The sequence below is a fragment of the Alligator mississippiensis genome, chromosome 6 (genome assembly GCF_030867095.1).
Source record: "Alligator mississippiensis isolate rAllMis1 chromosome 6, rAllMis1, whole genome shotgun sequence".
Classification (NCBI taxonomy): Eukaryota; Metazoa; Chordata; order Crocodylia; family Alligatoridae; genus Alligator; species Alligator mississippiensis.
The window spans coordinates 22,348,086-22,360,381 of NC_081829.1; the positions used below are offsets into that span (position 1 = coordinate 22,348,086).

Below are 12,296 nucleotides of genomic sequence, written 5' to 3' on the forward strand. Positions count from 1 at the left end.
GCTATGTAAATGACCATCTTACATATGGAGCAGGATTGCAAATTGTGTGTAAATGTCTAAAATAGCAGTTATGCAGCTAGAAAACTGCCACTTGTGTGCATGAATTGGAACTGCATTCTGCCCTAAGTGTCCTTGCTAAGATGCTAAGAAATCAGAACAAACAGGAATGGATTATTGTGGTACCAGAATAAGGGTGTAAACCTGTGCTGTATTAAGAAGAGTAGTAAAAGTTTGCAACTGGCTCCTCAATGGTTATTGCAATGTGAATGTATAAGCAAATGAATAAATACAGTCCATAAGCCATCGTGCCTACTTCTGCTCACACAAATTACTTTGTTTTTGAATTGCAGGGCTTGCTTAAAGTAAAAAATGCTGAATGTTGAAAATATATTAGGACACCATTTCTACTGCATCTACTTCAATGAACTATTTTTAACTGCTCCCTAAGGATGGGCAGCAATGAGGACAAGGAAAAGTATGAGAGGAAATTCTAAATACACAGAGGCAGAGTTAGACATCAGGCATGCACCTACAGTATCTACTCACATAACAGGTAAGAGGCTCTGCAAAAGGGGGATGGGATTTCATTTGTATTTTCTTTGTTGACAGTGATGGAGGGAATTCACCAAATGTAATAAAAAATCCTTATAGAAGGAAAAACAGAGTGACTATGTATTTGGCCTGATTCTGATCTTTTTCAGGACCAAATCTGGAGTAACTCTACTGAAGTTAATGGCTTTATACTGCTGAGAGAATAGAATTTGATTTCTCTACAACCATGTTAGTTTGAGGAAAGATTGGCTGAGTCTTTTAGTTGCATCAGGAGAGTCAGAACTGTTTCAACTGATGAACAAACTAGATCTGAGTAACACACTGGAAGAAGCCTGTCTCTTGAAATATCTCACATATTGACTAGCTCCAAGATATTTTGAGGGCATTAACCAAAACTATCACTTCTAGTAGTCTAGACATATAAGGCTGAGTTGAGTCAAACTGAAATCCTGGATTTAAACACTACAAGAGATCAAAACTGAATCCAAATTTCATAGCTGGATCCATCTGATTTAGCAAATAGCTGTGGATCTGAAGTTTGAAACTTTGGCCCCTCTATAAGTTATCCAGTGCAATTCTGTTAGGCTAGGTAGCTCAAGATTAGACTTAATATAGGGAACTAATTTTTGCTATTGCCATAGACAGTGATTTATCAACTTTTGCTGCATTTTATACAATAGTCTGCCCAAACTATTGAATATGTGTGAGAAAGAAAATCAAAATTAGCTAAGGGAGCTCAATTCCTGCACTGGAGGCAAAGGAAGAGCTTCATCAGCGTTACCAGAGTCTAATATACTCAAAGCCCTGGTTTGTTTCCACAGGCTTGTGTAATAGAGGAAGGAGCCATTAAAATGTGCCCCTCAGTTTGCACATCCAATACATCCGTGCACTTTCTGACTGGATTACTAAGAATTGTTGCCTTCTGTTATCAAAACTTATGGGAATTGAAAACAACTGTGGCTTCTCCTTCTCTTGCGGGTGTGAAGTAGTCCCCCTAGGCTAGCCTGCCTTCTGCTGGCTATGTCGATACTAGCAGCCTCTTCAGTTTCGGTATATAGATTATACTGTTTTCTGAAACCTCTGGCTCAAATATTTTGCAACAATAGCATTTATTCCAACAAGTCTTCCTGTCACAGAAGTGGACGGTCTGTTATCCAAATGGATACCTATTCTAGCACTTGATAATAGAACAGCACTTAGCATTGTTAACAGACAAACAGCAGCAGCAGCACCCTGAAATCTGGCTCTTAAATCCATATTTAAGAATCAGAATAAATTATCAGAATATCAAATAATGCACTAAAGTCAAGAGAAATGGTTGGATGCTCAGCTCCTCTGGAAATCTAACTACAGAATGCACTGCATTCAAAAGCTTGTCTAAGTCTATCCCAACCACGCAGTTGGTCCAATAAAAGATACCACCAAATTCCTTGCCTCTTACTTTTTTTAAATGCATTTCAATGGACTTAGGAACCCAATTGTGTTTTCCCATTTTCTAGCATATAACATAAATGGATTTTTACTTAAGTCTTTCTTACAGTGTTCCCACACTAGGAAAAGTATGTTTTTTGCTATCTTTTAGCAAAAGCATGGTAACTAATGTGATAAAAGCCTGGTAACAACAAAGTGCTAAATTTTATTTCACCTTTGTTTTCCCATGGGACACTTATATAGCCACAGAAGTACAGTTTTGGGCACTTACACAGCTTTTAGATTCTGTTTCCACTTGTGATTGAATGGGATTACCCAAGCACATGTGTTCCTGTCAGATTTTAAAACAAGAAGGAAGAAGGGTGGGGGCCTAGTTTTTTACCCTGGCCTGTGCTCCCTATGGGACATAAACTATCCCAGTGCTGTTTATTCATTTTATCTAATGAATATTAAATGTAAGATGCAGAAAAGCCTTCAAGGACAAGAGCAAATCCCCAGGGTCCCCTTTTTGCCAGGTCCCCTATCTACCTCATTGAGCCACTCTTTCTCCAGCTTGTTCTCTACCTGGCCTCTTATATGTCCCTTTCTTGGCTACCCAGTAGGCCCATTTCTAGAGGAGGAGTGGAGAGGAATCCAGGAAATGCTATCCCATGGCCTGGTAGCTAGAACATTTTGCTGGGAAGTGGGAGATGCAGGTGGCCAGAATACAGGCTGCTGCGCGTGTTCTAAAAGGAAACACCGGGCGAGTGTAGTCGCTACCCAAGTGCAAATAGAATCCAAACTGTATGTAAGTGCCAGAAATTGCACTTACGCCACAACACAAGTTTCACATGCATAAAGATGAAATAATATTTGGCACAAGGAATTTGTTCATTTCATACATTAGTGGGTCAAGAAAACACTCTAGACAAAGGTAGTTACCCTAAGCTAAAAACAGACATTGGACATGCAGACAGAAGTTATTTTTGTCATGTGATTGGACCCTTGAAAGTGCTCTACAGCCATGCCCTGACAGAAGTACATGACGGCAGAGCACTTTAAAAGTACCCAATAATGGGACAAATTAACCCTCATTTAATGAGGGTTCAGATGAAGGCACTTCAAAGTAGAGCACCTTCATTAACTTCTGTTTGTTCCTGCCCCCAAGATGTCTTCAGGATAGGAGGGGGAGAATAAAGTGGATGCTCCATCCAGGGTTTGCCCAGCCTAAACTGAAGGGGGGGGGGGATTGGAGCCCCCCACCTTGGGGAGGCTCCAATCCACCTGCCTCACCCTCCCTTCCCTGCCTCCTATCCTGAAGACAGCACCAGAGTTGAGGGGTGGGGGCAGGGCTAGGGGAGAGGCTGCAGAACAGGCATCCTTTCTCCCCTAGGTTGGGTCCAAAGTGGAACTCAATTGCCCTCCCCCCTCCAAGCCAAACCATGAACATCTGTTGGGTTGTAACTCACAGCACTTTCTGTGAAGTTCTATAAATTACAGCAGGGACCTGCACATCTGTCAGCACCCTGTATTTCTCCAGGGACAAGAACTTTTATTCTGGGATCCTACAGATGGACAAGCCATTGTCCTACTTTAAGAACCTGTGACTATCTTAATTAACACTTTTTCCCAGGACATTTGTAGCTAATTCCAGTTAACTGTCATTCAAGCTGCATGTGTAAACAGTATCTCCCTTCTCTCCCCACCCCCAGTTCAATGAGAGTGAACCCCCGCCCTCCAATAAGCCCTGGGATAAATCTGATGCCTGTTTTTATTTTTACTCTTACTCTGCTAACACCCATAAAAACTGCAACTCTCCTGTCTTCACTTGAATGTTACCACTAGTTAGTTATCATGTTTTAACTAACACTTAGTAAAAACAAACCTTTCTTCCTAGTGAAGTTAAAGATATGGTCTGTTTCTTTCTCCCATATAAAAAGTTTAGGCCCCCATTCAGGAAAACATTTAAATATGTGTCTAAGCATGTGTTTAAACCTTATTGAGATCAATGATCATAAACACACAGTTAAGTGTTTTCTTGAAGTAAAGCCACTGTTATTCCTAATTGGCATTGTCTACTGAGACCTACTTTAACTAACTGCCTAAAAACTGGTTTAATACTTGTTATTTGGTTCCTGGGCTTTTGATCAGATTAAATTAGGCAGTAATTGGAAAAATTGGAAGATGCTGAAAATGTGTAGCAGAAGTACTGCATAGTATGATCACTTATATATTTGTGTCTTGGTTTTGCAGACAAGAAAGTTTCAGTCTGTGATTCTGTAAGGTGAATGAACGTAAAGCAACACCTCTTGGAAGAAGAACTTGATGACAACAAGTGGCAAACAGTTGGGAATATCCAACAGAATTGTCTATCTGTTCAACGTACAAAATTAATGCTTCAGATAATTTATTCATGACTCAAAAAAACAATGCAAGGAAATAAAAAACACACGGAGGGGCATAGTGACTCCTCTAGTATTGGGAGTCTCTTGGATGATACAGACAGAGAGGTGTGCAGCCTCACAGACCGAGCCTTCAAGAGCTTGTGTGTGGCAGAGCTTGATGCTTCATACAATGAATCATCTCTCATCACATCACCTGGCATCACCAACCAGTTCTCAAGTAAATTTCACCAAGCAACACTAAACCATGCCATCAAAAAAAGCAACCTCTGCAGTAAGTTAACATCCAAAGACAATGAGCATGCAATATGGGCTTCAACATTCCAGCAGTTACCAAAATGTATTCAAGAAGAGAAAAAGGTTGCAAAAAATAGCACCCCAAGCATGGCAAGGAAAAATCTGAATTTACAAGCTTCTGGGCTGAGGAACAATAAACCTGTTTCAAAAGTGTCATCTTTAATAAAGACATTTGATAAGGCTGAAAACCGAGGTGCAGAAAGTTCATTGCTAGCAGTCAGACAGCCAGTTAAAAATCTCTCTCAAAAATGTAAAGTAAATCAGGGGAATGATTTGGCTGTCTGGGGTGATAAAACAGTTTTAAACTTTCAGAAGGGACTTTCTGAATTTTCTGGTGCACGTCAAGAGAACCACTGGCTCAGTGGTAAGCATGAGTTACAGAAAATGCATAACAAAATGGACTTGGATTTGGGTGATCCTGATGGTTATCACCCTTCACTGATGGAAGCTTCACACAGATCTAAGTTGAATCTCTCCAGCTCTTCTAGAAGGACTGTTAAAAACAGAAGTGTGAAAGCTACTGAGTCAGCAAAAAAAGGAAACTTTCTTCACAGTGAGAACAGTGCTTTTGAATCATGGAAGGCCCATCATAAAAAACTGGCTGAAAAGGAGGAAATAGCAGATATTATAGCAAAAAGAGAGGGTCTTCGCCACATTGAGGAAATACCCCTGATTAAAGGATCCCCTGCACCTGAACACAACTTACTGCCAAGCAAGGACAGAATTGTGAGAATTCAGGAGGAAGATTTCCTAATGGATCTATCTCCACCAGCAACTGAATTCACTGTATCCGTTTCACCAGTATCTCTACACCAGGGCAATGTCCCATCATTACCTGTACCCCAGGCCCCTGTTCCTCTAGAAGCTGATTTTCAAGTTCCTGTGAAGACAGCCCCTGTACCTAAGGTGCTTGTTTCATCTGCACCTGTATCCCAAGCCCCTCCTCTTCCAGCATCCATGTCCCAGGCTCCCACTCCACCCCCATCTGTGTCCCAAGCCCTTCCTCTTCCCATGTCCCAGGCCCACACTTCACCCTCATCAGCACCACAAGTCACTTTCATTCAGGAGAAGGCCAACCCTGAACTGGACATTTGTCCACCATGGAGGAAGAAGAGGGCTACCAAAGGGGCAGTAGAGAAGAAACAGATATTAAATGAGCGGTTAAAGCCCAACAATGAGGAATCCTCTTTGCATAAAAAGCCAGGTACTGCAATGGCTGACACAAAAGCAGAAGAAAAGCAGGTAAATTCATCTGATTCTATTAACCCTTCTTTTGACATAACAAAACTTTTAACACCAATCATACCATCAAAACAAGAAACAGAGGCATTAGAAAATCAGCCAATGTTTACCACACCACTCATAACTGATTTTGCTGCAGCAAGAGAGCAGGAGGGAACTGGATTTAATGATTATCGTTCTCGAGATAATTACAAATCCAAAGCATCAAGTTTATTATTCAACTTGAAGGATGTTCGAAAACGTGTTAAAAGCACTTATAGTCCATCTCCTCTCCTAAGAGCCCTTGAGGAGAAAAATAAAACTAAAGAAAATATAAAACAAAAGATTGTAAAAATGAATGCTGAGCTTTCTCCTTTGATAGAAGAAAGTAACAAAAAGGTTTCAGAGAAGGATGATTTAAGTTGTAGGCTTCCTGTACCATCTAATACAAGCTATGAAAAGCACAATAAAATCAATTTAAATGAACACTTCACAGATAATTACCTGACTTTAAGTTCTCCAGAGGCAATAGCAGATCTTTTGCTTCACCAAAAAGAAGACAGTTTTCAACAGGATGACTCAAAAAGCAAAGACCTAGTTAAAGAGACTGAGAACAATGAAAATGTCCCCATGTTGGGCCACCTACCAAATGGGCCAGGGTTAGGGGAGAGACCGTGCAATTCTCTACTGAAACCCAACAGTAGAGACAACATAGATTCAAAAGTTGCACCACAAATACAAATCCAGTCTCCCAGTTTACCAGGTCTTCAAAGTGAAAAGGAGTCTGAAAACAAGAATGTAACATTTGACTCCAAAATAGCCCCAAACCTTCTTTCACCAACAGAAGATGTTCCTTACAGTGACAATCAAACCAGCACAGCAGCAACTAGCAATGAAAATAAAGACAAAACGAGCACTAGTTCTTCTGAACAGTCTTTTGTGTCAACGGTGGAACAACCAGTTCAGGAGGAGTCTTTTTCATTAATTCAGCTGTTTCGGAAGGCATGCTTTCAGGAGAGCCAAAGGAATATGAGTGAAACCAATGCAACTGATGAGCAAATTAAAAAAGAGAAAGAGAAAGTAGTAGGAAAGGATGAATTACAATATTATGCTTTTATCAATTCTGATGTTAGCGCAGAAGAGAGGAGTGAAGGAAAGGCAGCTTGTAATGAAAGTGAAAGTATGATGAAAGAGGGATCGATGAGAGAGAAAAGGGAAGAGGCCAGTGGTATGGACTCTGTATTAGAAAGCAAAAAGGATACTTCCAGCCCCAAATCAGATGAATCACTAACACCACCTGCTTCCAACCAGACCAAACCCAACCTGTTTCTGATTAAAGACAACACATTTAAGTCATCCCCTGTGATAAAGGCAGTCAAACCGCCACTGCTTAGGTCCTTGTCCTTAGAAGATACAGTGAGTAGTAGTTACAAGGAAATGGAAAATAGATTTGCACAGGGAGATAATGAGAAGCATGGCAAAGATGCACTTAGATTTCATGAGGTTGACTGGCCCTTGTCAAGAAACACAAGGCACCAGAATACAAGAAAAACTGCAATAAGCAGAAACAGAAGTGCCAGTGAATTTAGATCACTTTCAGCTGACACGGGCTTCCAAGGTGAAGATGATGCCAAGCTGTTACAGCAGCCCAGCCTTTCAGAAGATGTAGACAGTTTTTCGTTAAGGGAGTGGAAGGAAGAGGATGAAAATACTAGCATGCCTCATGCTTTATTAAATAAAGTAGGAAAAATTCATAAGGGGAACATTCAGAGAGACAAAGAGAAACCCAAGATGGGCAAGAAGAAGCAGAGTTTGGCACAGTCAGAACTAGGAGACAGTCAGGCACAATACAGGCCAGGCTCTCCATCAGAAGAGAAGACACGTTATTTTAAGAACCATCTTCTGTCTGACCGTAGAGGTGGGTCTTGTGCAAAACAGATAATCACCAGAGAAAGTTCTCCCACATCAAACTCTATATTAGAGGTCCACACTTGTTCTCCTGTACACAGTGAAACTTTACGAGACATCATACACTTGGAGGGAACACCTGTATTGCTGGATGACTTTGCTAGTTCTGTTGTGACAAGCCCAAAGTCAGACAAAGCTATGTACTCTGTTTCAAGCACACCGTCAGAGAAACCTGCAAGTTCTAGTGTCAGAAGTACAGAGGACACTCAAAGTAGAATTTGTAATGTGGTAACAAAACACAAAGATGAGATTTCTGCAGAGGAGATACTTGCTTCGACCAAAAGAAGTCTGCTTTCCGAGGACCCCAACTATTGTACAGCAACAAATGAGAGATCACGGTTCATGGGTTGTATGGAGAAAACAGCTGGCAAGCCACCTGCTGTGCCACCAAAAACTGAAAAGGCTCTGAGACGAGCAAAAAAGCTGGCCAGCAGAAGGAAGAAAATAGAGGATCAGCAGAAGAAACTTCACACGGAACACATGGATTCTCTTGTGAGAGAGCCATCCCATTCTGGACAGATTTCATTGTCCCCCTTACCCATGATCGGTTCTCTACCCTCTCCTGTCCCCCGCCCAACTTTTACTGCTTCAGGTTCTAGCACGACACGGTTCAGAGGGGCCCCATCAGTAAGCCCCACACCCTCTTTGCCTACACCTCAACGCAAATTCCTTCAAGACCCTGAATCAGGGCAGTACTATGTTTTTGATTTACCACCTGAACTTCGTTTAAAGACCTTTTATGATCCAGAAACTGGCAACTACATCCAAGTATCAATCCCTGCCTCCGAAAGAAATTTCTGCCAAACACCCTCTTCAGAAATGTTGAATTCTTCTCATGAACTGTGTCCTAGAGTGCTACCTTTGCAAGTTTCATCAGTGGTAGCCCTAAGATCTCCTTCCCAACTCTCTGCACCTGCATGGCTAATGCAGGAAGAACCAAGAGCACCAGCAGAACCAACTGAAGACTGGCAACAAGACTGCCAGTATGCTGAATCTCTAGAGAATCAGCCTTATATTGAACCTGTTTCTGAGTCTCACAGTCATGATACCGATGAAACTCAGATTAGTTTGGAAAGGGACATGAATCGAACCACAAATATGGAGATAATTTCAATCAACGAGTTAGATGATTTTGCTGTTGAAGAAATATCTTGAGAACTAAAATCGCAACATTATTTTAAAGATACACACGCACATTGGGACAGACACAGGCACACACCAGTTTGATGATTGTAAACACTAAATATTTGAATCTCATTCCTGATTTGGGTGAGAAGGAAAATAAAAGGCATGCCATCTTGAAAGAGGTGGTCACTGAAGAAATGGACTACTAGGGTAAACCACAAATTACCTGTAAGACAAAGGGGCAATGCTGAGAAATCATAATCTGTTGGTATGAAATCAACTGCTGCTGCTTCTGCTGCTGCTACAAGGGTGACAAAGATTGCCAGGGTGAACATTTCTCTTGCACAGGGGTGGTGCTGGGGGAGGGGTTTGGGGGGCTATAGCCATCCCAACATTCATCTTAGCTCCCCTGTAGCCACCTCTCCCAGTGCCACCCCAGCCCCGCCTCCCCCCTGGGCCGCCACTTACTGCCCTACACAGCTGAGCCTAGCCCACACACACCTGCAGAGGCTCACTGCCCCACCCCCACCCGCTCAGCAGCCCCCCTCCCCCCCCACCCCCGTGGGGAAGAGGCTGGTGCTGCCCCTGGTCCTGCATGATATATGATAGAGCATAAAAGATCTGTGACTATAATAGATGGCATCTTAATTTAAGATTCCTCATTGTGTCTGTCTTGGAACCATGCTTACAAAGAGAAAATATATGATTATGTATGTGAGAGGTACCAGACTGAGATTGACTTTTTTGCATATGCTGGTAAACCAGACTTCAGTGTGTGTATTATTGTATACTGGCTATACAATACAGCCCCTGTCTTGAAAGCAAAGCAAATATTGAAATGTAAATGCAGCAGCTGTAGTCCCCTGATATACTTGTGCAGTACCCAGTACAGTACTGCTAAAGTTTTAAGTTTGCTGAGAACTTCTGTATAGTCATCCCCAGAGTTAAAGATTTATTTATAAAGCAACTCTAAACCTTCACTGTAGTTTGAAGCACGGCCTGGAAATACTCTTCCAAGGAATGACTTTGAATGACATTCAGTTGCAGTATTTTTGTTAGGATGGAAAGACTTCTGAACATTATATTTTAGATACTTTTCTTTTTCTTGTCAAGTGCTAGTAAAACACAAAGCTGAATTTTAACAGGCAAAAAAGAAAAAGTCTCAGTTCTCCCTTATTTTGGAATGGTGCATTCTGTGGTTTGAAAAAAATATATAAAAACCCACCAAAAACAGTAAGAAGAAAATAGATTTTAGTTATCACTTTTTTTTGAAAGATCTGTATCAAATTTGAATCACCTTTGCCTGGTGCTCCATATTATCATCATGCACCTTGCCAGAAAGCTGCATAAGAAGTCCATGGTGACAAGATGGTATAAATACAAAACAGTATGTCTGCTTATAAATATATGTATTTGGTGCATTGGTTTCTTTTATTCTTCTTCTTTTACTTTTTATTTTCATTTTGCCCTCCCCAAAGAAAGTTTAAATGTAAAAAATCTAGGAAAGAAAAGTACTCAGGCTGTGGTTGTGGTTCTCCTCTTCCCAGTAGTGTAACTGGGGGTGGGCAAGCAGGATACTTGCTCCAGGTGTTGATTTAGAAGGGGTAGAATTTAGATTGAGGAGCCTGTGTGTCGGTGGTGGTAGCAGCAAAAGCCATCAGCATGCAGGGAGACTGTATGTCAGTGGCAACACGCAGTGTCATTGAGTTTTCAGTCAGATGCTCTCCTGCTCAGCACAACCTCCCCTTCCTCCCCCCAACAAATTTGCTACTTAGTACACCTTTGCCTTATCCATCATTTTTTCTCTAAGGGCACATACAGACATTACACTGAGATCAATCTGAGTGAATATAGGTTGATCTAAACCTGTAACTGTACAGAAGCTGGGTGCATGTAGAGACCAGTCTAAAATGGTACAAACAGTCTAAGCCCTGGTGCAAGTTCAGATCGATTCAGATTAGACCGATGGATCAAGCTTCTGTACTTACTGAGTCAAGTTAGATCACTGACCTACAGCATCCTAGCCTGCCTTGTAGCTTCTCACAAGGAGGGATGCTAGCAGTTGGTCCAGGGCTGCTCCTGGGCTCTCCCATCACCAAGTAAGTACAGCCTCTCTCCCCAGCCCTGCCTCATGACTCCAACCATCTGTCAGCTGCAGGCAGGCGGCAGGGGGAAGGAAGGCATCTGCATCCCCTGCATGAGCCCCAGGACCTGGGCAACTGAGTCCCTGGGCCATACCTCTACACCCCCAACACCCTGTCACGAAGCACCTGACAATGTAATGCAGAACCCAACACAGAGTCTGGGAGAACCCCCATGGACCTTGACCCTGGCACCCACACACCACATCTCAGAGGCCAGAGCCAGGCACCCTGCAACCAGACCCCAGCATAGACACCACCCCCTCCTGACCACGAGCTGGTGTGGATGGCCCGCATCTGGTGTGTTGGAAGTGGGGGTGGGGGGTAGTACATCAGCACTGGATCTGCATGGAAGCAACCCTGTGACCTTGGTGGCTCAGTCACTTCTGGCAGGTACCTGGGCCATGTGAACCTGGGGTGCTGCAAGGATTTTTTGGCCAACAGCTACAGGATCCTGGAGTACTAGGGTTGTGGAGGGAAGGCACTGCACTGAACATCCAAGATGGGGCAAGCAGGCATACACCCCTGGAAACTTCAGAAGCAAGTGGGCTATGACCAGCTGTCTCAGTGTTGCAGGTAGAGGACATGGGAAATTTCTAGGCTGGGGTGTGGGGTGTTACCAGAATCACAGGGCATCTGTTGGAAGCCCCTGAAAAAATTGAGGACATGGGGGGGGGGGGTGGCCTGGCCAGTGGAGCCCTGGTCACTCAAGCAGGGGCCACACCCAGCTAGACTGAGGGAGAGCCATGCACCAGGACCCACACCTACATGCACACATCATTCTTTCCATCCATGCACCTTTCTATCCATCCATCCACCCCCACACAGACAGACCCTCACTCACCCATGGATGCCAAGACCCTGTAGACCATGGAAGAACCCGTCTTGTCCTACTTCGTTATCCAACACTGGTTGCACAACTGGAACTATTGAGAGATAAAGGATCCCATTGCCAACTGAGGTAAGGAGGAGGCCCAGCACCAGCTGCACTGCACAAAGGGCACCTCAACATGGATGTGTTCTTGTGCATTGCCCAACAGCCGCAAGCAAGGGGCCAGAGCAGGCACTGGGTGCAGTGCCAGGCCAAGACAAAATGGATGATGTAATTCAAGTGCATGCATGACATCAACAAAAAGTCCAGGGGCAGGAGGCAGAGCATGCCATTCTATGAGCAGCTGTT

The 12,296-nt window shown here is 43.0% G+C and overlaps 1 protein-coding gene across 1 annotated transcript in view; it reads left to right on the forward strand.

Annotated features, from left to right (window-relative positions):
* Nucleotides 1-10,394, forward strand: part of C6H10orf71 (chromosome 6 C10orf71 homolog) — a 33,886-nt gene extending 23,492 nt beyond the window's left edge. The window contains exons 2-3 of the mRNA XM_006278111.4: nucleotides 351-553; nucleotides 4,216-10,394. Coding sequence (XP_006278173.1) covers nucleotides 4,392-9,005 — 4,614 coding nt within the window. The 5' untranslated portion in view covers nucleotides 351-553; nucleotides 4,216-4,391 and the 3' untranslated portion in view covers nucleotides 9,006-10,394. The remainder of the gene's footprint in view (nucleotides 1-350; nucleotides 554-4,215) is intronic.
* The last annotated feature ends 1,902 nt before the right edge of the window (nucleotides 10,395-12,296 follow it).